At 34.0% G+C, this 26,693-nt stretch overlaps 1 protein-coding gene across 1 annotated transcript in view; it reads left to right on the top strand.

The window, feature by feature from the left end:
- The window catches only part of RYR2 (ryanodine receptor 2), a 522,738-nt gene that overhangs the window by 217,816 nt on the left and 278,229 nt on the right, over window positions 1-26,693 (top strand). Inside the window, exons 31-41 of the mRNA XM_051996568.1 lie at window positions 2,047-2,255; window positions 3,997-4,349; window positions 5,058-5,172; window positions 7,025-7,185; window positions 9,058-9,217; window positions 9,614-9,700; window positions 14,050-14,276; window positions 16,079-16,883; window positions 17,847-18,047; window positions 18,937-19,042; window positions 21,953-22,096. Of these exons, the coding sequence (XP_051852528.1) occupies window positions 2,047-2,255; window positions 3,997-4,349; window positions 5,058-5,172; window positions 7,025-7,185; window positions 9,058-9,217; window positions 9,614-9,700; window positions 14,050-14,276; window positions 16,079-16,883; window positions 17,847-18,047; window positions 18,937-19,042; window positions 21,953-22,096 (2,568 nt within the window). The remainder of the gene's footprint in view (window positions 1-2,046; window positions 2,256-3,996; window positions 4,350-5,057; window positions 5,173-7,024; window positions 7,186-9,057; window positions 9,218-9,613; window positions 9,701-14,049; window positions 14,277-16,078; window positions 16,884-17,846; window positions 18,048-18,936; window positions 19,043-21,952; window positions 22,097-26,693) is intronic.

Raw genomic sequence — 26,693 nt, 5'->3', positions numbered from 1 at the left:
GTCTGTTTTCTGGCAGCTTGTAATAGTTTTTCCTTGAGATTATAGTTTTTCAGTTTTGCAACAATGATTCTTGGGATTTTCCTTTTGGGATTTCTCTCTAGAACTTTTTAATGACCATTTTGCTCTTTGGTCTACAATATCAGCGCAGTTTTCCTTGGTGCTATCTAGGCTCCTTTTTTGATCGTGGCCTTCAGGTAGATCAATAATTTTAAATTGTTTCTCCTGGTTCTGTTTTCCAGGCCAGCTGTTTTTCCAATGAGGCATTTTACATTTTCTTCCATTTTAAAATTCTTTTTACTTTTACTGATTCTTGATGTCTCAAAAAGTCATTAACTTCCATTTTTACTCTGGTTTTTAATATATGATTTTCTTCAGTTAGCTTGTGTATTTCTTTTTTCCATTTGGTTGATTCTTCTTTTTAAGAGGACTTTTTTTTTTTTTGCCAATTGTATTTTTTAAGGAATTGTTTTCCTTTTCCCCACTGTTGACTCTCTTGCATACCTTGTTTCTTTTCCCAATTTTTTTCTACCTTTCTTATTTGCCTTTTTAAATCATTTTGAGTACTTCTAAGAATTCTCTTTGGCCTTGAGACCAATTCATATCACTCTTTGAGATTTCCTCTGTGGACATTTTGTTCTTTTCTGGGTTGGTGTTTTGATCTTCCCTGTCAACATAGTAGTTTTCACTGGATAAGGTTCTTTTCTCTTTCTTGGTCATTTTCTTTCTTTCTTTTTTTCCTATCTTGTGACTTTTAAGGTTGAGCTGTGCTCCTGGGACACAGCAAGTGATGTCCCAAGGTTCTTGTATACCTTTAAGCCTTGATTTTAAGCATATACATCCTTTGTGATTGATATCTTGCTCCCAGCAGGGGTGGCCTTAACTTCTCTCTTTAGGCAACATCTTGGTTTCCTGGGCTGGCAATATACCTTTTGCTGTGGGACTGGAGGCTGCTCCACTAGTCTGCTTTGCTACTGAGCTAAGATGGAGGGTCTCAGATGCTGATCTGCTGTGATTAAGACCTTTCCACTGGATTTCCTGAACACCATCTGAGTTGGGCTGAATATTCCTTTAATCCCAATGAAACTGATCTTTCTTGAAGTCCTTCTCATCTAACTTGAGCTGGAGAGTGTTTTCACTCCATGAAACTGTTTAGAGGCTTGATTTGGTGTGGTTTTTGAGAGAAATTGGGAAAGCTTGATCACCTTCCTAGCTTTACACTGCCTTCTTGGCTCTGTCCCCAGAACTTGATACTGGATATTTTTCCACCCAGTCTTTTAACTCTATACCAATGGTCCAGTTTTGTTCAGAAGTACAATTTACATGAATCACTTCTTTAGTTTGAAGTGTATCATTCTAGTCTTTGACCTCCCTACTGAAATTGTCTCATTGGAGCTCACTGTCTTATACTTGTTTGGTTGGTAAGTATAAGACGGTGTTTAGTTGGTAGCTCTTGGTGTCAGCCTTCTTTGTCAACTTTCCAAAAAGTCACTTTCTTAAATTTAGTTTTCTTTCCTTATCCACATATTGGACTCTCTACTTAACTTAATAAGTTTTTTTTGGCAATGAATTATATCACTATTCCTTTGGAAATCTGAAATTTTGAAATTGATGTTTCCAAAAGATTTGTTCTCAAAAGAATATTCTTTAGTTATGAAGAAACAGACTGATTGTGATAGTATTGAATTTATTCTTCTATATATATTCTTCTTGCAATGCTTTTTTAATGTTATATTCAATTTCTGAGAGAGGTGTGTGTGTGTGTGTGTGTGTGTGTGTGTGTGTGTGTGTGTGTGTGTGTGTGTGTTTATATGCAGGGATGAGGGGTAGACTAACATACTAAGTTTCCACTCCATAAAATATTTATGTTTTTTAATTTATGGAATAAAACAAGTATCTCTATAACATCATATAATCAAAAAGATGATTTTACATGAAACTACAAATCTATTATGTACAATTTGCTATTCCTTTTAAATATAAAATAAAGTTATCATTTAAGTTTCCTTTTTTTTTTCTTTTCTCCTTCTGTTCTTTCCCCCTCAACAGGATTCATACCAGTATGCAGCCTAGGTGTGGCTCAAGTGGGACGGATGAACTTTGGGAAGGATGTCAGTACCTTGAAATTTTTCACCATCTGTGGGTTACAAGAGGGCTATGAACCTTTTGCTGTAAATACAAACAGAGATATTACAATGTGGCTGAGCAAAAGGCTTCCTCAATTTCTTCAAGTGCCATCAAACCACGAACACATTGAGGTCTGTTTTCTATGTTGAATTTCTCAGATGTTTATTGAATATTTTTTATGAAACAGTTTTTTATGATGAGGGAGAAAGAAAATTCAAAACTGAATATAATATAGGTCTTACCTTGGAAACCAGCCTGTTTTGATTTTAACCAGTTATACTCCTGTATCCAATTTTCTTTCATCTTTGAGCCTTCAGATTCTGTTTGCTAGTTCTTTCTACTGATTTTTTGCTGCTTCCTAGTACACTGAGATATCTTCTCCTGTGGGACTGATAGCATGTTTTTATTTCTTATTTGCCTTGTTAGTTGTCAAATAATTACATTTTTTAAGGATTTCCTTCTTCAGGAAACAAGTTTTGTAGAACACATTTCCTTTAATCCTATAATAGAAAAAAATTTGTAAGTGAAATGATTAATAATAGGCATTCTGCTCTACTAGTAACAATGATGTCATGGTTTCTCCTAAGTCTAAAATCTAGGATTTAAATGCTTTTTAATATCTCTGTCCTGTTAATTCAGGAGTAGTAACCTACTTATTCACAATACTGAATTTTACTTATAGCCAACCAATATAAGTATGTGATTTGCCTCTGCTTTGATCTCATTGATGAAGAATGACATTTCTCTTTTGTAGAAATTTAGGCTCAATTTAATCTATCTTTACTTTTTGTAGTAAGAAGTTAAGTAAAAATTGTGTTAATTGCCTAAAACCATTCATCAAATTAATGATAGACATGAGATTGTATCTCCTGTTCTGATAAATGAATCAATCCAAAAAATACATGAATATAAAGTCATTTATTAAGTTCTTTCTCTTTGGTTAGTACTGTAATAAGAACTTGATATGCAAATAGAAAAGCAAGATAGTTCTTACTCTGAAACAACTCACTTCTTAATTGGGAGTGACAATGCATCTAGGACTCAGGTACAGGGTGAATAGAAGAGCCCAAAGAATGGACATATAGTAAGGTCTCTTGGTCCAAAGCATCCAGCAGTAGGATGAATGTTAAGAGCAAGTAGTCTAAAGAGCCCAGGGTCAGTGCATATTTTATGGCCTGGTGATTTTCCATTTTACTTGAGAGTTTATAGTTGATAACACCCTATTCATTAGTGGAGTATGAGTAGCCATATTGACTTTGAAACTGGTGAGCTAGAAGGACCCAGAACCAAAACTGTTGGGAAAGTTGCAGATAAGCTTCAGTGCTACAGAGGAATAGGCTCTCTGGGCTCCTTTTTGTGAGTATTAGTATATGTGCTCAGCTTTGAGCAAAAAGAGAAATAGAAGAGGGAATTAGCAGTGAAGTTAAGAGGAAGAGAGGACCAGGGCTCCTCAAACTACGTCCCAGGGGGCCAGATGCAGCAGCTGAGGATGTTTATCCCCCTCACCCAGGCTATGAAGTTTCTTTAAAGGCCCATAAAACAAAGTTTTTGTTTTTACTATAGTTTGGCCCTCCAACAGTCTGAGGGACAGTGAATTGGCCCCCTATTTAAAAAGTTTGAGGACCCCTGCAGGCATCTAGGCAGTGGGATCTAGGCATTGGGAAGAGCTGGAGTAGGATTCAACTTGATTTAGTCTACCCTCTAGTGCCCAATGGGATCTCATTGTTCTCTCTTTGGTATTCTTTAGAAAAAATAATTTAAAGTTTAAGTAATTTTTGAGGATTGGAAAATGAAAAAGTGCATTTTAATCATTAGAAAAGAAAGAAATGATGTTTGTTCATGTTTTAATTATTGTTATTTCCCCCTTATTAGGTGACCAGGATAGATGGCACAATAGACAGTTCTCCATGTTTAAAAGTTACTCAGAAATCTTTCAGTTCCCAGAACAGCAGCACAGATATCATGTTTTACCGCCTAAGCATGCCTATTGAGTGTGCAGAAGTGTTCTCCAAAACTGCTACTGGAGGGCTACCAGGCAACAGCCTTTTTGGCCCAAAGAATGACTTGGAGGATTATGATGCGGATTCTGATTTTGAAGTTCTAATGAAGACAGCTCATGGTCATTTGGTGCCTGACAGGGCAGAAAAAGAAAAAGAAGCCACAAAACCAGAGTTCAATAATCACAAAGATTATGCTCAGGAGAAACCTTCTCGTCTGAAACAAAGGTCATTAACATTTAAAGTGTGATTTTAGCTATGTAGTCAATCTTTGGAAGGGAGGGGAGGTTGCAGAAAAAGGTAAGGTTTTTCCAATCTAATAGCTTATATTATGCATAGCACTTTAAGATTTGTAAAGCATTTGCATATATCATTTGAATCTAATGATAACTCATCTTTGTGTAGAATTTTAAAGTTGCAAAGCATTTTCCTTAACATATGTCCAAAAGCATTAATTGAAAATTATTATTGAGAATTATTATAATTGTGAAATTTTTATTACTCTCAATTTAAAAATAAATAAACTCAGAGGTTCAGAGAGTTGAGCGGATCTGTCCAAAGTCACTAGTCTTTAATTTATATCAGAGGGACTTTTTTTTTCCTCAACAAGAATGAATACCTGTAGTCTTTATTGAAACCTAAAGTGCATCCATTTAAATAATTATTTTTATTTTTCTGGTTTAGCTATAGCTAATTTCATAATATCAGAAGTCTTTTAAGACAATATGATGATGATATTCCATGTAGAATTACATTGGCAAAGATAAATAATGGATAAGGGTATAGGTGATGGAATCATCTGAGCCAAATATAATATTTTGTAGGTCATATAAGAATATCATAGGTAATCTGAGGTAAATGAGAAACTGTATGTTTTCCTTGTATAAGTCAGTGCTGTGTGCTGTGTTCATTCCTCAGTCCTTTAACACTTTTCAGGTTTATGCTTAGAAGAACAAAACCAGATTATAGTACAAGCCATTCTGCAAGACTCACTGAAGACGTTCTTGCAGATGACAGAGATGATTATGATTACTTAATGCAGACTTCTACGGTATGAAGTTGCTATCTTTTGTCTTTTTTTTCCTCTTAAATTTACTTTTGTTAGTTATTGTGTTGCACATTTAAAATGACATACCTTGCTTCCCAAAATTCCAGCAATTTATTGAAATCATTACTCTCTGTCTCCCTCCCCCCCATTTAAAGAATGTTTTAAGAGTCTTTTTTTTTTTTTTCAATAGCATGTGGGTTTGTCTTACCAAGGAGGGAAAACAAATGCATATAGTAAGATTTTTATTTGGAAAAAGATTTCAGGAGAAAATGAGACTGTCTATTCAGTCTTTATCATATAATTCATTTGCAAAATTATATAACACCATGTGATTTTCAGAAGTACATATAATCTCTAGTATTCTTCATCATGGCCTTTTGTCTTCTGGTTTTGAATTAGGTAGTTCACTATGGAAATAAAGAGGAAGGAATAAATATGAGAGAGAGATTAACCAGGAAGAAACAATAGAATTTGAGAGCTGATTAGATATATAAAGTATGGTAGAGGAAAAAGTTAAAGATAATTTCTAGGTGATGACCCTATATCAGTAATATTATCAACAACAATAAAAACAAAATTCCAGGGATGGGCATTCTTTAGGGCAAAGATAATGAAGTTAAGTTTGGGGTATGTTGCATTTGAATTCCTAGAAAGACATTGAACAAAGAGCTGGAAATACGGTTTCTGGGGCAAAGTTGGGAGATGGAAATAAAGATCTGAGAGTCATCTGCATGAACATTTCTATCATGGGAGTGGTAGAGAAAGAAGAAAGAAAAGTTGAGAGCAAAATAAAAATCACCTTAGAAGACATTCTTTTTCGTTACCCTCAACCTGGTTTAGGCTGTCTGCCAAAACAGTTTATTAGGGTGTGACCACTGTGCATGCTATAGCTTCTTGGAGACACAGGTGAGAGTTAGATGGCTCAAATGGACATCAAAAGTGGAAAGTAGTCTTGTAAAGAGCTCATCAACCTTCACGTGAAATGTACTAAACTCAAACTCTGTCGTGAGTTATGAGGATGTTTGTCCCAGGCACGTAAAGACATCCCCTTGTGAAATGGGTAGATGAAAACAAATTGTTCCAATGGCCATGAAGGCAGGTGAAGCACATATTGTGTAATGCCTAGACCTTGGTTAAGTATCAGAGATACCAAAGTCATCCACTGCATCTTGAATCATCATCAATCATCTTCACTCAGTCCAGCCACTGAACAGTAGTAGCTTTAGAAGAGAAAGGCTGATGACTTTCTTTAACTCTGCCTCACTTAAATCCAATTTATGCATGAATCAAAAGACATCACAGAAGATATTCACATTTAAGAGATGTTTTGATCCTTGTTTTTCCAATACATGCATATAGTAGAAACTTAATGTAATTTTTATATGAATTGAATTTTAATTCAATACCTCTTTAGTGGTAAGGTGCCAGCAAAAGAGACAGAATAAGTAGTTTGACAAAGTGGTAGAAAAACGGGAATGAAATATTAGTTTTCCATATTTAAGCAAGGACCATTTTTCCCCTCTGCCAGTGTATTTGCCTTGACTTAACTTTTCTAAACCCCAGAAGGGAAAAATAGTATTAATTGTAATATCCCTGTGTCTGATACAGATTCTTACATACTTTTTGAAAAAAAAAATCTCAAGACTGGTATAATTATGAGTCTTTTCCTCTTTCATTATTCCTGATTAAGCATATTTATACTATTTTGTAAAATTATTGTTCTATTACTAAAGTACTTTCTTGAATTTAGGCAATCTTTAACAGAAGAAATATACATTTTTAGGCAGCTCAAAAGTTCGAGACTAAAACTAATGTCATTTTGTAAACCAACTATTTATGCTTGATATTTTTACAGTACTATTATTCAGTGCGCATTTTTCCTGGGCAAGAACCTGCTAATGTTTGGGTAGGCTGGATTACATCAGATTTCCATCAGTATGACACAGTCTTTGACTTGGACAGAGTTCGAACCGTAACAGTTACTCTGGGAGATGAAAAAGGAAAAGTACATGAAAGGTTGGTTTCCTTTACTTTTTTTTGTTAATTGAATAAATTTAATGTAAATTTTGCATGTATTGGTGAAGCTGTAGAGTTATTTTTTGAATTTAATGTCCAAGGTAATAGTCATTGAATAGAGATGATATAATCTGGCTCTTATGTCAGTGTCCCCTTTGGTACCCTATCCCACAAATCAAGATTTTGAATCTAAACAAAATAAAATTGTTAACTTAGAGAACAGTTATCTATTGTGAATAATAATCATATTGTCAAGTGATGTACTTGATTGACAGTGGGCTGGGGGGGGGACAAAAAATTTTAAATTCATGATTTTAGGGATTTGTGATGAGTGGTTATTAAATATTTAGGGTTAGTTTGACATGCATCTTGGGGAGTGGTCAGTCATGGTGGGGAGAAGAATGTGGAGAAAATGTGGGATAATAGTTTAGAGTAGGTGGCTAGAATTTGAATGGAGACTGAGGAGTAGTGGGTTCTTTTCTCAGCTTTGCCATTGACTCGCTGTGTGGCTTTGGGTAAGTCACTTAATCTTTCTGTGCCATCTTTTTTTTCCATTTGTAAAAATGACTCAAACTCAAACCAAACCTTCAAAAAAGTGAAGAAGTCTTTATCTTCCTTGCAGAGTAAAACAAGAGAAGATCTAACCATTCCCATCCACTTCTGTGCCCATCCATCCTCTCTGGTCTGCTGGGGCAGGTTTTCTTGGAAAGAGCTCTCTATAATGTCGCTTCTTTCCTGTACCTCCCAATGTCATTTTCAATTAATGGGAAACTTAATCCCCTGTCTTCACATAAAAAAGCTTGAAAAGTTGTGAAATTAGTACAAGTCTGAAGGAATGCCTTGCTTTAGAATGGGAGCAGGAGCAGCAAACTTCTAGTAGATTTTTCAGGGGAAACCTTTGGCTCTCAGAGATGGCAACCATTTAATGAGTTTCCTATAATAAAAAAATAGCTATTGTAAGGATAGGCCTGCTGAGTGGGAGAGATGATTTTGATGTGTGTGGAGGGGAGGAGGGGGGTTGGAGATGGATAAAAAGTTATTGGGGAGACAGTCTAATGTAGATGGCACACAGAGAGACAGTCAACTCTTGATTATTCAGAGGCCTATTATCTAGTTTTTTTGATTATCCAAGCACTTCATTTTAACTCCTTTTCCTCCTGCTGTCAGACTTTTGGCTATTTTTCTCTACTTTTACTGGAGAGTGGCAGAAGGAGGAAAAGAAGTCAGCTTTATTGCTTATTTCCATCTCTGGCTAATAGTGGGGCAAAATGTTAAAACTAATGGCTAAAATCAGTTTTTTCATTGTTGTCACTGGATTTTTTTAAAAATATCTTTGCAAATTACATCCCATGTTAGAGATGACTGGGAGTTGACTATAGAGGGATTTTGATGTGTAACCAAATTTTGTCAGTCTTGAATATTTAATGGCTCACCTACCAACATAATAAAGCAGTCTTTGATAGTATGTGGAAATAAATACTTCTTGACTCAGAACAAGGAGGAAAGGGCATGAAAATAAAAGTTATTATAATTGCTATTTATATCTAGTTAAACTTTTTTGAACCTCAGGAAAAAAAAAAAAAGTAGTTTGGTTTGAGTTTTTTGAGGGAAGGTGCAGGTCAATTCTTACTTTTCAAACTTGTTGACCTGTCCTTATTAGGTATGAAACTTAGAAGAGTGTAAGACCTGATTCAGAATTCCCCCTGAAGTCAACAAGTTTTGCTCAGAACCAAAGAATCAGGTCCATTATGCACCTATCCCATTACAGCATGCGCTTGTTGCTTGCGCAGTATAATTTAGGTTTAGTGTGCAAAATGTACATGTTTGCTGTATCTGTGGATGTACATAGATTAAATGTCTTTTGAAATTCAGCATCAAACGCAGCAACTGCTATATGGTGTGTGCGGGTGAGAGCATGAGCCCTGGGCAAGGACGCAACAATAATGGATTGGAGATCGGCTGTGTAGTGGATGCTGCCAGTGGGTTGCTTACCTTTACTGCAAATGGCAAGGAACTGAGCACATATTACCAGGTACAAATTTCCTTGCTGACACCATACTTTTAGGGGTTTTATGGCATGCTTTTTCTATTAAAGAAAAATACTCATTATAAAAGATGTTGATGTTGGTGAAAATATCTTTATAAAGCAGATTTGAATAGTTTTTTTTAATGTATTAATTCTGTCCATTAATTCAAGTTTTAATAAAAATTGTGCCTTGAGGCTCTGAAAGAAAAGGTGCTGTAAAAGATGATGAAACAAATCCATAATAAATAAAAATGTATTTGACAGCTATTTTTGAAAAACATTTAAAATATGAAGAAAAAATTTGCAGTTATTTGCTATGGCTTATTCCTTAATAATTCCAAAGTGTCTTATCATAGAATTTCTTGCTATTTTTTAGTTCTTATATATACTTATTATTTTTAGGTCGAGCCAAGTACAAAATTATTTCCTGCAGTTTTTGCACAAGCTACAAGTCCTAATGTTTTCCAGTTCGAGTTAGGAAGGATAAAGGTAAATAAGGGAACTTCCTTTTTTTGTGTTATGTTGTTTTGTTTTGATAATGAGATTCACAAGCCACTGTCTTATGATTTATTAGGTATTCTATTAGCATTGAGTATGGAAAACTGTCATTTTCTTCCAATATTGACTCTATCTATAATGAACCCTTCAACTCCTGAATATATACACAAAAAGTAGTTCTCAAACTTTTTGGTCTCAGTATTCCTTTAAAGTCCTAAAAATTATTGAAGGCCTCCCTTCCCCCTTGCCATGAACTTTCCTTTATGTGGATCACATCTCAATTTACTATTTCACAAATTAAAACATCTTAGCATTATTATGAAAGTAGTTTTGACCCTTCAGGGGACCTCAGACCACAATTTGAAAATGGCTACATCAGAACACCATTTATATTTCTTTTCTTTTTTTTTAATGATGCCAATTCAAATATAATTTATTCTCCAGGACAAGAATTGCATTTTCACTTATTATAATACTTTTATAATACAGTATATTGTATATTGCCCTATGAAGAAGTAGGGGATTTTAAAACCCTTAATAATCTGGCCCTCTTCTATTTTATTTACACTTATTTTCCTCTTTACTTTCCATGATCCCTGTCACATTTTACATTTTTTTCATAAAACATTCCATTTCTCTACTCCATTCTTTTTCATTGGCTGTTCCCCATGCCTGGAATGGTTTCCTTCTTAATCTCTAACTCCTAACCTCCCTGGCTTCTTTTAAGACTCAAGTTATATCCTACTTTCTTCAGGAAACCTTTTCCTAGTCCTTTTGATACTAATCTCTTCTGTATACATACATCTTATATACTTTAACTATTGGCATATTGACGTCTCCATTAGAATGTAAACTTGTTTTGATCAGGGACCATATCTTTCTTTTCTGTGTATCCTTACCACTTAGTACATTGCTTATAACTAAATCAAGATACCTTACTGAATATTTGACTGATTGTTCTTTGCAAAAATTTTTGAGATAGATGACATTGTTATCCCTATTTTACAGAAACTTTACATCTTTGCTAGTATAAGCTAGTAGCTTAATCTGATGAGTGAAATCTAGAGTTTGAAATTTTAAACCATTTATCAAAAACATTTGCTACTTATTTTTAAGTTATATACATATACTACTTTACTAATAATTATGTACATCATAAAACTTACATAAAATACAAACTGAAAAAAAAAAGATGATATAAAGTTGTAATAACGTTTGTTTTAAGAGTCAATAGGGATGTCCTGGACAATACCAAAGCAGGGAAGGGTGCCATAGCCGAATCTATACTTTAAGAAAATCATTTTATTGGCTATGTGGAAAATTTATTAGAGAAGAGAAACTTGATGCAGTTGCTTTTGCAGTATTCTAGGGATGAAGCAGAAAGGACTTGAACAAAAAGAGTGACTATATGAGTAGAGATGAGCCATATATAAGAAATGTAGAGGTAGAAACAATATTTGACAACTGATTGGATATGTAGTAAGAGGTAAAATGAGGCATTGAAAACTGTCATCCAACTCCCTCTTCTTTTCTCTCCTTACATTTTTTCTCATCTTTAGATTAGGGGTACACTATATGATTTTGGTGATGTGAAAACTCCTTCTGGGGATAATTGATAGAAAGCTAGTAAGTCTTTACAAAAACAAGAAAACTGTAGCCTGATCCTCAAATCATGAGACCAGACAAAGGCCTGTCCCATAATATTTACTCATTCTGTTTTCAAGGGGCTTACATTCTAATAGAGAAAGACAAAACATAAAGGATACTGGAAAAAGAGAAAATAGAATGAGTCCATGATCTGTGGAAAAAGAAACAAATGAATAGTGTTTGGGAGCTTTGCTTAAGGAATTTATTTGGAGTATTGTCTCTGACTTCCTGGAGAAGGACCCAAGATGCTGCTAGATGCTATCTACCTCCTGTAGAGCCTGGCTTAGCATCCAGACCACCCGGGGGCCTATCTTGCTGGATCTTGGTGAACATTCTTTCATAGATTCTGGAGTGTTTGTTTGAGTAGTTCCTATTCTGCATGCTCCAAGCCAATCTTTGGCTTTGTTACTCCCAAGTTCTCATAGCTAATGCTCATGTGCTTATAGAAGTTCTCAGGAATCTTATGGCCCAAAATGCTGAGAAAGTTGCTTAAGCAGCATTGTGTTTTTTTTTTTCTCCTTGTAATAAGTTTATTTCTTTTTCATATACATTAGTTTATAAGTCATGATATTGATTTATAAGAGAGAGAAAAATTTATAAGGGAGAGAAAAATCAGAGCAAAATGGAAAAACCATGGAAGAGATTGGGAAAAAAAAAAACAGAAAAAAAAGTGAATATAGCATATGCTAATTTACATTCAATTACCTTAATTCTTTTTGATGCTTATGGCATTTTCTGTCCAAAGTCCACTGGGATTGCTTTGGATCCCTGAAATACTGAAAAGAACTAAGCCTTTCATACTTGATCACTGCAAATTCTTATTGTTATTGTGTATAATTCTAGTTCTATTTGTTTTGCTCAACATCAGTTCTTGTCAGTCTTTCCAGGTCTTTCTAAAATCAGCTTGTTCATCATTTTTTAAAGAATAAAATTTCATTAGTTTTTTCATAAAACCAATTCTGAGTTTTGTTTATTAGTTCAATAGTTTTCTTAATTTCTATTTTATGAATCTCTCCTTTGAGTTTCAAAATTTCTAATCTGATATTTAATTGGGGGGGTTAATTTGCTCTTTTTCTAGCTTGCTTAATTGCATGCACAGTTCATTGATTTCCTCTTTCTTTATTTTATTCATGTAGCAACTTAGAGATATATAATTTGCCCTAAGATCTGCTTTGGCTGCATCCTATAGGTTTTGGTAGGTTGTCTCATTATTGTCATTCTCTTGGATAAAATTATGGATGGTTTCTGTAATTTGTTTTTTTTGACCCACTCATTCTTTAGAATTAGATTATTTAATTTCAAATTGGTTTTTAGTCTATCTTTCCCTGGCCCCTTATTGAATATAATTTTTATTGCATTATGCTCTGTAAAGAAAGCATTTACTTTTCTGCCTCTTTGCATTTCTATGAGGGTTTTATGCCCTAATATGTAATCAAGTTTTGTGTAAGTGCCATGTACTGCTGAGAAAAAAGATGTATTCCTTTCTTTCCTTAATCAATTTTCTCCAGAGATCTATCATATCTAAGTTTTCTAGGATACTGTTAACTTCCCTACTTTCTTTCTTATTTATTTTGTGGTTAGATTTATTTGATTTGGAGAGAGGAAAGTTGAGCTCTCCTACCAATAGTTTTGCTGTCTAGTTTTCCTGTACCTGGCTTAAAATCTTTTCTAGAAATTTGGCTGCTCTACCACTTGCTACTTAAATATTTAGTATCATTACTACTTCTTATGGTACCCTTTATCAAGATGGACTTTCCTTCTTTATTTTAGTAAGATCTATTTTTACATTTGTTTTACCTGAGATCAGAATCTCTACCACTGCTTTTTTTTTTTTTTAATGTCATCTGAATCATAATAAATTGGTTTCCAGCCCTTTACCTTTACTCTGTATGTCTCTCTGTGTCGAATGTCTCTCAGGTTTTTACATCTTGTCCAATGATCTTTCTGCTTCTATTTCTAAAATGTCTTTTATTTCCAAGCTTTCTCTACTCATGTAGCCATTTCTTTAGTTAAGATTTTCTTCATGTCTCACTTAGATTATTATAACAGCCTCCTAATTTTGCTTTTCCTTCCCACTATAGTCTCTTTCCCATTGTGCAGTGTGATTGAAAGAATGATGCCTGGCTTAGCAGGTGCTTAGTAAATGCTAGTTGATTAATTTAACTCCCATCTCAACATCGTTCTTCTTGCTGGAAGTTCCCCGTTTAAAGGAAACTTTACCTGTTGAAGCATCCCATTGCACTTTTGAACTTCTAAGAAATTTTTTTTTTCCTTATATCAACCCATAAAAACCTTTTCTCTAAGGTCTACTTTTTGTTTCTATTTCTTCCTTTTGAGATCCACCCAAACAAAATCCCATTAAAATTAAGAATTGTTGCCTATTTTCAATTAAATAAATATCTGAAATAAACATGAAAACAAAGACAAAAATTTTTAGCTTTTGTCATTGAAGAACTTATAAGCTGATATTATTTAAGCCTCAACTCTGTCACAAGCAGGTAGCAAGTTGTCAGATATTTACCTGAATCTCACTTGACCCTCTTTCAAAAGAAAGTATAATAATACTTATACTACAAATTTCAGTGTTATTGTGAAAAAGGTTCTTTGAGTAACATTAAATTATGTAAATGTCAGTTACTGTTAGATTTCAGAATTATTATAAATGGTCTTTCCCTTTGCTTTGCTCTTCTCAGAATGTAATGCCACTGTCAGCTGGATTATTCAAGAGTGAGCATAAAAATCCCATTCCACAGTGCCCTCCACGTCTCCACGTACAATTTCTCACACATGTTCTTTGGAGCAGGATGCCAAACCAGTTTCTGAAAGTGGATGTTTCTCGAATCAGTGAACGCCAAGGCTGGCTTGTTCAGTGTGTAGATCCCTTGCAGTTCATGTCCCTTCACATTCCAGAGGAAAACAGGTTGTTTTTCTTTTTTTTTTTCTTTAATACATAAGAGCCATGGACTTATGAAAGGAAACATTTTGGGGAAGATATGTTATTAAAAAATCAAAATAAAATAAAATAAATTCTCTTTGACGGGTAAGAGATTTTCATTTGAGTCAAATTTGAATTTGATTTTTTTAGTCCAATGCTTAGTGAAAAATTCGGTTTATTTAAATTCAATGTAACAAACATTTATCAACAGTGCTGAAACCCAGAAAATGATTGCTGTCATTTTATATATATGAAATTTTTAACAGCATGTGTGAAATATATAGGTACCTCTTATGTTGGAAGAAACACACTCTGGGTAAAGACCTAGGATTGAAAAGAAAAAATGTAGTATAGTATATATCTTTTCTTTTGAGCAACAGTATGAGACAGTATCATTTTCTATAATTTTAGAACTGGTGGGTCTTTTTATACATCATTTATACATTATACATTATACAGTTATACATCATAAAACTTAAAAAATATTATTACCATATGAATCTGCCCTTGTTTTAAGTAATTATCTTTGAAGTTTAAGTACCCTCTTGTTGGAGGCAAGTGCATTAATTTATGATGCCCCTTTGTTTTGAATAATAATACTTCTATTCAGCTTTGAAATTCTCATATTTTTGCTTCTTTAAGTGTGGGGTAAGTATTAATGCCTTTGTATGTGTATTTTAATTTTAGTCAAATATTTTTGCTATCACAGAAGCAAAAATCACACCATCCCACTTCTGAAAAATATAGTCTTTGTGATCTTCCACAAATCAGTAAATCTCTCAGTGTTCTAAGCATTACTCTGAGATTACAAGTGTCAGAGATGTGGATCACTATTGAGAGAGGAGATTTCTTCACTTGGGATTTCCCTTTACTATTTATAAAGTTGAACAATGATTGTTTTGATAAATGATTAAAGTTGTTTCACATAGTGTTGAGTGTGATAAAGCCCTCAAGATTTAGAAGCTCAAAGCCTCTCACATCAGCTCATTTTTGGTAATCTAAAAGAAACCATGTGGCATTCCAATAAATTCTGCATGAAGACCAAAGATTCCATATTAGATATAATTTTGAAGATGTGTAATGAATATACCATAGTAAAGAAGAGGCAGATTTCCTTCCATTGGTCTGGCTACCAAAAAGGCTTAGACCTTGACTAATTTTTTTTTGCTTTAATTACCTTTAGATGCATTAAAAAAAATTCAATTCAATAAACATTTTGTAAAGTGCCTATTGTTAAGAACACTAATCAGTAGGAAAGAAAAAGATGAGGATTGGCTAAGATTAGCCTCTACCAGTCTAGAAGGAAAATAGGTGTGACACATGTTCAAATAACTATTAGGATGTCGTTAATAGCATATCTCCAATGAGTGAGGAGATAGCATTGTTTAAATAGCACCTGAACTGTATTTCTTTTGTTAAAAAAATTGCATATTTTATAATATGGATAAATGTTTTAATATATATTAAATATTTTTAATATTTAATATATATAAATATATATTTTAAATATTTTAATATATATAATAATATAATATTTAACATTTAATATGTAAATAAATTAGGTTTGTTAAATTTCATTTTAATTATTTTATTTATGTATTTAATAAATATTTTAGATGTTCAGATTTTTATTCTTGTTAAAAGCAATTACAGTTGCTCAACTATTGATATTGAAACACTATTAATATTTATGTGCATAACTTTATATCTACTTTTCCAAAATTTTTCTGTAATGCAGAATTTTAAACATTTTTAAGCTTGTTGCTAATAACTATAACCTTTTGCAGGTCTGTAGATATATTAGAATTGACGGAACAAGAAGAATTATTGAAGTTTCACTATCATACTCTTCGCTTGTACTCAGCTGTCTGTGCTCTTGGGAACAACAGAGTGGCCCATGCCTTATGTAGCCATGTGGATGAACCCCAGCTTCTCTATGCCATTGAGAACAAGTACATGCCAGGCCTGTTGCGCACAGGCTATTATGACCTGCTGATTGACATTCATCTTAGCTCCTATGCTACAGCCAGGTTGATGATGAACAATGAATTCATTGTCCCCATGACAGATGAGACAAAGAGTATCACCCTCTTCCCTGATGAGAACAAAAAGCATGGCCTCCCAGGGATAGGTCTCAGCACTTCTCTGAGGCCAAGAATGCAATTTTCATCTCCTAGTTTTGTAAGCATTAGTAGTGAGTACTACCAATATAGCCCTGAATTCCCACTGGACATCTTAAAATCCAAGACCATACAAATGCTGACAGAAGCTGTTAAGGAGGGAAGTCTCCATGCTCGGGATCCAGTAGGGGGGACCACTGAATTCCTCTTTGTCCCTCTCATTAAACTTTTCTACACCCTATTAATCATGGGGATCTTTAATAATGAGGACTTGAAACACATTTTGCAGCTGATTGAACCCAGTGTGTTTAAAGAAGCTGCCAGTCAGGAGGAAGAGAATGAAGTCCTGGAAAAGGAACATAACATTGAAGAACCAGTGTTGGAAGGGGGAAGTGAAGAAGAGACCAAAGGAAGAAAGATGCCCAAGGAAGGCTTGCTCCAAATGAAACTTCCTGAGCCTGTTAAATTGCAGGTAATTTTGTGGAATTTAGGAAAATTTCTCAGTGATTCTTTCTATGAGATTTAGAATTTTTATATTAACTCTCTCTGGTAATAGATTGTCAGATTCTGATGTAGGTTTGAAAATTTGCATGTATATGTATTGTATACATATAAACAATGCAAATATACACACATAACATATAATGTTGTGGTCTACATATAACACATGTGTGTGTCTACACACACACACACAGAAACTGATATACATATATGCATAGCATCAGTTCTGTCCTAGGCACCATGGAAACAAAGACAAAAATGAAATGGACTCTGCCCTCTAGAAGCTTACTATCGAGGCAGGGAAGAATGTATACACATATTGAGGCATAAATATACATACAAAGAGGATATAAAATACTTTTGGAAAAAGGTACTAGTAATTGTAGAATCAGGAAAAACTTATATAGAAGGTAATCTCTAAACTGAGACTTGAAAGAAACTAAGGAACTCTAATAGATGTAGGGGAGAAGAGAGTAAATCCTAGTTATAGAAGGTTGGTTAATGCAGAGGCCCAGATACAAGCTTTTGTATTGGCTGTCCTCTCATGTCTAGATGGGAGGTGGAGTGTAGACATAGTAGAATACATGAAGACAGGTTTGACTGGAATGTAGTATATATAAAGGCAAGTGTTTTAGGGCTGGAAGGGTAGATTTGTGCCATATTGTGAAGATATTTAAATGGCAAAAAGAAGATTTATTGGGTTTATAAATGTGTATAAATGCTAATATCTCTCTCTTTCTCTCTCTCTCTCTCTCTCTCTCTCTCTCTCTCTCTCTCTCTCTATATATATATATATATATATATATATATTACACATTCTATATATATTCACCTAATATAATTACATACATACTTCAGTTACATACATACTCCATAGGATAATTTTAATCTTAATTTGAGAAATTAATTGTGGTGATCTTACTTGTCATTTCAGATGTGTCTTCTACTTCAGTACCTCTGTGATTGCCAGGTACGGCACAGGATAGAAGCCATTGTTGCCTTCTCAGATGATTTTGTAGCAAAGCTTCAAGATAATCAACGTTTTCGATATAATGAAGTTATGCAAGCTTTAAACATGTCTGCAGCATTAACAGCTAGGAAAACAAAGGAATTTCGATCTCCACCTCAAGAGCAGGTACAGTCTAGCCAGCTGAAATGAAAATTCTTCTTTTCTGTTTATTCAGATTTTTGTCAAGAAAAATTAAATTATATATAATATAATGCATCTTATGTTCTGGTATAATAATTTCTTTACATTACTTTTCTCTTTGGGGCAATGGTCTTGTCTTTTTGAGACTTTACTTGTTATGGGAGTTTCAGATTACTTTAAAATCCTTATTTAATCTTGAAGAAAATTTCTGTACACAGTTATGCAATAGGAATCAGTGAAGATTAGGACATTCTCTTGAGTTGTTTGAGTTCTGTTCAGTTCTTTGTGACTCCATTTGGGGTTTTCTTAGCAAAGTTACTAGAATGGTTTGCCATCTCCTTGACTAGCTCATATTACAGATGAGGCACTGAGGAAAATAAGGTTAAATTATTTGTCCAGGGTCACACAGCTAGGAAATGTCTGAGACTAGATTTGAAATGTCTGAGACTAGATTTGAACTCATTAAGATGAGCAGGTATTCCTCATTTTTAGCCCTGGGCTTTATCTGCTGTGCTACCTACCTTCCCCTTTGTTATTATATTACTGAGATATTCTAAACGTTCAAATGATTTTAGTAGAAGGGAGTTAGGAAAAAAAGAAAGTTAATTCCACATGATCACTCTTTAGTGTTATGAAACTTGGTAATAATTTAAGCCTATGTAATTTTTTTCACTGATTGGCATTTCTTTTATAATAACCAAGTAGGCAAGAATTAAATTGTATATGCAAGAGATTTTGAAAACTCTTTATTCCTTTACCAGGTTAAAAGATATTTCTTTGTTTTTCCTTTGAAGTTTCTTCCCTCATATCTTTTCTAAAATATTTTAAGAGATTCAAATTTTGTTTCACATTTTGTTATCTTCTTTTCTGTCAGATCAATATGCTCCTGAATTTTAAGGATGAGAAAAATGAATGTCCGTGTCCAGAAGATATTAGGGATCAACTCTTAGACTTCCATGAAGATTTGATGACACATTGTGGTAATGTTGTTTTCCTTCTTTGTATCACAATATCTAACACAGAATTGGTACTTAATTGTTTGTTAAATGTTGCTAAAAATGAAATGTGGTTTCTAATATGGTTTAAAAGAGGAATGGGCTGTGTAACTTTTCACAGTTATTTCAAATTCTTCAGTTTTGTTGATGGAGGTTCAAATTCTTCAGTTTTGTTGGGAGAGCAACCCAACTAGATTAAGTATAACAAATTCTTTTTTCTTAAGTAGTTAATCATATACAACTGAGAGATTTTGATTTTATTTGAATGATGCTCACTCAGATTGGATGAAAACATATTGTATCATTTGATTTAACATATGAAAGAATTTTGGAACTCAGGGGACATTTGGCAGAAAATAGGAAACTAGGTTCAAGCAATCCAAGATATATGTTATTCTGGCAATTTTTAAATCCCCAAGTAATTATCTAGACAACAAATATGGTAAAATGGAAAGTGTATCATTTCATATAAAAGCACTGATTGACTGAGTCATGTTTAAAGATTCTTGTTTAAAGAGACCATAATCTGACACTTAGGCTAGTACTGGCCAATGGTCACCTAACTTTTTACTCTTCATTGTTTTCACTGAGGAAAAGCTTTATTAATATTCTCAAAGCAAGACAATTCATTTAATTTTGAGTGTATTTAACTGTAAGAGAATTGTTTCTGATATTGAGTTCAAATATGCTTTTTTCTAAATGCCATTTTTTTGGTCCAGAAAAGTCTAATCCTGTTTATAAATCAAAATACTTTGTATTTTTGTAAACAGCTCTTGCGTCCTTCTTTTCCTAGCCTAAACATCTCCTTTTCTTTCACTTACTCATTATTCAAGTCGCTCCAAATATGTTGTAGTTTAATTATTGGTTCTTTTTCAGAATTATAATTCACTGGTTCTTTTTCAGAATTATAGTTCACTTTACATAAAGAATTCAGCAGAATTCTCATACTAAATTCTTTAGAGGTGATTTAAAAAACAGTACCAAGGGTATCAATTTACATAAAGCTAATTTCAAAATTCACAAATTTTCAAATTTTTTGTATATATCATTTTAATAACATATACAATTTGTTGAAAAAGATTAGAATATTTGCTTTCAATTATTGTTTTTTATTGGAAACACTATAATTACTTGCAAGATAATAATTTTTGTTTCTTTATACATAATCTAATATTTTCAAATAAATATTTCAATTCACTATTCTTTTGCTTTAAAATTTTGAATTTTGTTGTAAAATTATTCTATAACTTTCCCTAAGTAGTTTTTTTAGAAACTCAGCAAAATATACACTGACTATCAAGATTGTTAGAGGTAATTCCAAATTACATATAACTTTCACCATGATTATATTTCATGTGCATTTGGGATTTGTTGCTGGAATTTGTTTTGTAGTTTTTTTTCATAATAAGAAAATTGGATATTTATCCTTGACTCACTTATCTCTTTTTTCCGTATTATACAATTATCTTTCATGGTATTTGGTACAATATTTTTTTGTCCAGACCTATGCTGTTTTTAGGTTGTGAAATGCTTAATTGGGTAACTCCATTCATTGATACAGATAAGTAGCTTATTAATAGTGGAACAGTTAAGAAATATATAACATTGTATGTATATGACAGGCTTGCTATCTGTTGTTTGCATTATTTTAGGTATGCTTTCAGCAATTGGTTCTAGGGATTAATTCTCCGTCTTTGTGGCTATATGAGCTTCAGAGTTCTAAAGCTGCTGATGTGACTTTATATGGAACATAAGGAAGATTTATCACCCCTATTTTTAAGGTTCCTATGATATTAAGTTGAAATCTGGAATTAGTTTTCTCCTTGAAAAGTTGCTATAAATAATGGTTAGAATTTATAGTTTTCTTAATACTATAGCTGACCCTGATTATGTGGGCTGTCATAGAAATTATTTATAATGATGTTTCTATAAAAATAACTATTCTAAATTTCAAACAGCTTGTTTTGAAAAGAATTTCTGTAAATCATATTCTTCAGTAATTGAAAATGACCAACCAGCATTTCATTCAGTTTGTATCCATATGTATATATAAAACTATTAGAAATAGGGTGTAAAATAGATAAACCCCTATTATTACTTGTTGGAGATTAAATGGGGGGGAGGGGCAGGAGCTAGGGAGTATTGAGAGCACTCTCATCTAAAATACCTGTCACATATATTCCAATGATTAAAGATTCATTTTATTTACTTAATTTCTCCTCTAAACTAATATAGCCCAGATTTTCAGGACTATATCATTCATGGATACTTTTTGTGAATTATTTAAAATGGATAATCAAAGAGTTTTTTTACTAACACTTAACATTGAAATTAACTGAATTAGTGAGAACCAAAACTTTGATCAGTAGAGAGGAATTATGAGGAAGATTAGAAGAATAAGGCAATACTGAAAAGTCAGAAGGTTTTGTAGGTAGAGGTTAATTGCTCCCAGGGTCCAGAATCTGGGCTGGCAGAGAATCCTTAAACATGGCATCAATAGCACTAGTTTGTATGGTTGAGAAACATCCTAGAATAATGAAGGATCTCCTGCTTGACTCATATTGCCTGGGCTCAAGATATTTTGCATACCAATAATGATAATTCTTAAGTACTTTATGTACACTTCCTTTCTTGATAACAAGAAAACCATAGTCATAAATGAGTTAACTTATGGGTGGATTATGCCCTCAAGAGGCAAAGATGTAGCTGCTAGTGTTATTTCATAGTGGGAAGGTACTATACATGAGTATTCTCTCGGCTAAAGTTTTGATCACATCTCTGGTTATGCTCCATGCTGGTGAAAATCACTTTCACTTAATATAAACAGGTATGCTGCCAGTTTCCATTTTCAGAAGATAGTTCATTTGTATTACTCTTATGGATTTTATATTTTAGGAATTGAATTGGATGAAGATGGAGGTCTGGATGGAAACAGTGATTTAACAATTAGAGGACGACTGCTTTATTTGGTAGAGAAAGTGACATACCTAAAGAAGAAACAGACAGAGAAACCAGTTGAAAATGACTCCAGAAAACCCTGTAAGCAGTATTAAATGGAAATGCTTAAAAAAATAAATTATGTAACTTTTTTTTTAAAATGACATTTCAATTCCCTACAAGAACTAATCTTCAAAATTCAGTTAACTCCTAAAAAAGCTGATTCTGAAGGGTCAGACAAAGCTGACCTGAAGTGTGCGGTAATTGAAAAATAACCTCTCTAAAATCAGTCTACTTGTTAGTTTTGTTTTTTCTTTTCCTCTTGCCTATCTTCATCTTGTTACAATGTAGTAAAAAAATTGCAGCCTCTAAAGAATTATTGTTAATTTTGTCAGTGAGTTGAGCTATGAGTCTTACAATTCTTAAAAATTTTATCATTTTGAAAGTTTTAAATACCTTAAATTGATTGAATTTAAAACAAATGATAAAGTTTGTAGTAACATGATATGCTTCTTTTGGTATATATTTCACTCTAAAAATAGAAGGTATAACCCTGGAAGGAGAGATAAACAATGAAAAATGAAAATCTTAGTTTTCTTCTTGCTTGGGTACCATGAACTTCTAGTGATTCAAATTAATCATGTTTTGTAGGAACTCTCTGTTATTGATTTTAATACCTTGAAAAGATTTTCATCTTCTTAAAAAAAAGAGGGGTTGTTTACTTCTTTTATTGGCTTAGACATATTTCTTAAATAACTGATCTTTAAATCTATTAGAATATGCAAAAATGAGATATAACAGTTTCCTTGAATCACTTGTGTTTCATTAAGTTATCTGAGCTTCAATTAATTTGTTCTAAAAGCTATACTCCTTACTTATTTAAAGAATATTACTATATCACTTGAAGAAAAATTGAAGAAGTTATGTTCAATAAGAATATTTTTCACTAACAGTTAAGATTTTCTGGCAGAAGGGATAAGTAATCGTCTTCTCATTGTGTAGGGGGGAAAAGAATCATTAATGTAGACCAAAATTGTAGAGCAGACAAAGGATATATGTAAGTAGAAATTCTAGAGGGAAAAAAGGCCTCCCATTTTTTTTTCTTTAATTGGAGAATTAAAATAAATGACAAAACAGAGTTGCTGGACAATTGCTCTTAACTTTGAGACAAAACAAGTAGGAAATAATGCCAAGTATAGGATTTTGCTTTTGCTAAAGCATATTTTTTTTTCTTTAACAGCCATTAGTTAGAAAAATAAGACTCAGTCTTACCAAGAGAATAAGCATATGATAATTGAAATATCAAAGTTAACACTAGGGGGCCTATAGCTTTTAGCGGTATTAATCAAAGTTAGGTAGAACTAACCAATAGGAAAAATAGCAGAGCTTTAAACTTTGCTCTTGCTTTTCAAGAATTATATATTTAAGCTTAGGGAACCTCAGTTTTTATTAGATGGCAAAAACTGAGGGAAAGTTGAAGAATAACAAAATAAGCTGGGTACCTTATTTACCTAGACAATTTTTTTTCTTCGAATAAATGGTATTTTTATTTTTATAATAGAATTTTTTCCCCTATTGAAAATATACAATACAGAATATTCCAAAAGTCTTGTTAATTATAAGCTATTAGTAAGTCAGTAATCATGTAAATAAATACTTACTATATGCTAGACAATGCTGTAAATACAAAAATAAAAAAAAAAGTCCCTAACAAAATAAGCTTGCAATGTAATGGGAGATGGGTTGTGGACACAACAAATTAAAATATTGTAAAGAGATAAAAGGTATACTTCAAGGACAGGAAGTAGTTTTCAGAGAAGGCTTTGTAGAGGGACACGACTCTCATTGACTGGGCTCCTTTATTCTCAACTATGTGGGAGGTGACTGGGTTGGGGGATGATGTCATGGGTGCCTTGGTGGAGCTGGTGGGGTGGGGTGGAAGCCAGCAGCAGCCTGGGGAGAGGGAAGCCAGTGAAGATGCTAGGGGGCTTGGCTGCAGTGATCATGAACAGTATAGGCACTATGTTGGGTATCTCTTAGTAGGGTGCTTCAACAATTGGACGTTTGGGTGACAGGGGCACATGAATATTTGTCCAACATAGGGGATGGCTACGAACAGCCAAGTAAGGCTCCCGGTGCCCTGGACACAGCAATATTGGTAGACTCTGGGGATAGTCATGAATGTGATTGGTGGTTTATTTGCCTATAGGGAATGGATGGAGGAGTACACAGATGACAGATGTTGTGCTATAGGTGTAGTACAGTGACAGGTATGATTCAGTCTTGGGGGACTTCTTGTGTATTAATGAGCATGTGTGTTGTTGTTTTTTTGGGAGAATGGTGCCCTGTGTTGCACTTGTCTGTGGGTGTGGCTAGTTCTGGGTCATCTCTGGTTTCCCAGATTGGTAGGATCGCAGATCATGTGGGAAAGCTTTTTGTGGTCTGATGGCCTCTTTGCCCCTGTGTCTGAGCTAGTTGGTGGTGGAAGCTGATCATTCTCATCATCTTGGCTCTTGGTTTGCTTTCCTGGGCCTGAACAGGGACTGTCCATGACCTGTGGTGTCTGGATGGTGCTTCTGGGTTGTTTTGGGCAAAGGCAAAGTTGTCTTTTGGTTCATTTCTCTCTTTTCTCTGGGCTAGAGTCCCCTTTGTTTGGAGAGGAGTTGTCGGATATTTGGAGGTTTCTTTGGGGGGGGGGGTGTCTCATGTGGAACCAGTGTCTATTTTGAGTGTTCTTGGTGCAGCTGGTTGGTGGTTTTTTTTTGGTCGAAATTCCTGGAGTTGCATATCTGTTACTTCTTTCAGCTTGCTAATTGGGGGGAGGATGTGGTCCTTTTATAAACTGTTAAATGGCTGTTACTGGTTGTCTTCTATAACTGGTTCCTCTCAAACCTCTGGAGCTTTTTCATGAATGGAAAATTCTCTAGTGACTTGATAACTTTGTGAGGCTCAACTTTCCATTTTTTTCTACTAAGTTGTGTGTTCCTTAAACATCAAAGTTTCTTCTTAGAATTCTCTTTCTTGCTTTTGAAAATGGGTTTGGGCCACTCACTGAGACAGAGTACTTGAGATAGAAGGGGCTGAGGAATATAGAGCATAAGAAAGTGAGAAAGATATGTGTATGAGGAGCAGGTTATTAAGAGTTTTGAACACCAACAGAGAATTTTATAATTGATCTTGCAGATGATGAGGAGAAACTGGAGTTTATTGAGTGGGGAGTTTGTATGCATTTGTGATATGGTTAGGCTTTCACTTTAGGAAGTATACTTTAACAGCAAATTGATGTGCAGACATTAAGTTAGCATTAACTAGAAGCAGAGAGATCAGCTAGCAGGCTGTTGCAATAGTCTAGGTGTGAGGTGATGAGGATCTGTGCTAGGATGGGTGCAGTGTCAGAGGAAAGAAGGGAACATATAAGAAGGGGTTATGGACTAAGGGGTGGAGCCAAGATGGCATAGTAAAGTCAGGAAGCTGCTAGAGCTCTCCAAATTTCCCTTAAAAACCATATGAACCTAGCTTCTGAACAGAGTCTGATGGAATAAAACCACTATCAAGCTCAAGACAGAAAAAAATTTCAAGAAAGGTCAATCTCATTGGGGTGAAAAGGATGATCAGATAGACTCTGGGAGAGCTGGTAAAAGGTCTTAATCACAGAAAATCAACAACTGAAATCCTCAGTCCTGGTTCAGTAGAGGAGCAAATCAATGAGGCAGCAAACTCTAGGAAACTAGACTATTTCGTAAAAAGAGAGAGCAAAGCAACTCCTGTAAGCACAAGGGAATCCTGAGCTCAAAGTCAAGGCTCAGAGCCACACAGGAAGCTTGGGATAGTGTCCCCTTTATCCCAAGAGCAGTGCTCAACCATAAAAGTGAAAAAAGAGGAAATTCCAAAAGAAAAGGAAAGAAAATGAGCATGAAACAGAAAAGGCCCTTGGCCATAGAAAAGCTACTATGGTGACCGGACAGAACAAAATGCAAACTTAGTCAAGGGCAAAATGTATATAGAAGAAATCTCAAAGAATGATATGAATTGGTGTCAGGCCCAAAGAGATTTAGCAGTCATAAAAAATTTTAAAAGGCAAATTAGAGAGGTAGAAGAAAAAATGAAAAAGGAGATGAAATGTATGCACAAGAGAGTCAACAGCTTAGAACAGGGAGGACAAAAATTGTCTGAAAAAAAACAACTCCTTAAAAACTAGAATTAATCAAATGGAAAAAGAGATACAAAAGCTAACTGAAGAAAATCACACATCAAAAATGAGAACAGGGCAAATAGAAGCTAATGAGTCTATGAAACAGCAAGAATCAGTCAAGGAAACTAAAAAGAATGAAAAAATAGAAGAAATTATAAAAACCTGCTTGGCAAAACAACTGACCTGGAAAACAGATCCAGAAGAGATAATTTAAAAATTATTGGCTTACCTGAAGGCCATTACCAAAAAAAGAGCCTGGATTGTATTCTATAGGAGGTCATTAAGGAAAACTGCCCCAATTTTCTAGAAACTCATTGAAATACTCATTGAAAGAATCCATTAATCACCTTCAGTAAGAAATCCCACAAGGAAATGAATCTGCAGAACTATAACCTTAAGGAAAAAAATACAACAAGCTGCCAGACAAAAACAATTCAAATATCCAAGAGCAACTGTAGGATTATCCAGGATCTGGCAGCTTCTACAAGAAAGAATTAGAGGACCTGG

The sequence above is a fragment of the Antechinus flavipes genome, chromosome 4, assembly GCF_016432865.1.
Source record: "Antechinus flavipes isolate AdamAnt ecotype Samford, QLD, Australia chromosome 4, AdamAnt_v2, whole genome shotgun sequence".
Taxonomy (NCBI): Eukaryota; Metazoa; Chordata; class Mammalia; order Dasyuromorphia; family Dasyuridae; genus Antechinus; species Antechinus flavipes.
The sequence above is the reverse complement of the archived record's forward strand: the minus strand, read 5'-3'. Positions and strand labels throughout refer to the sequence as shown.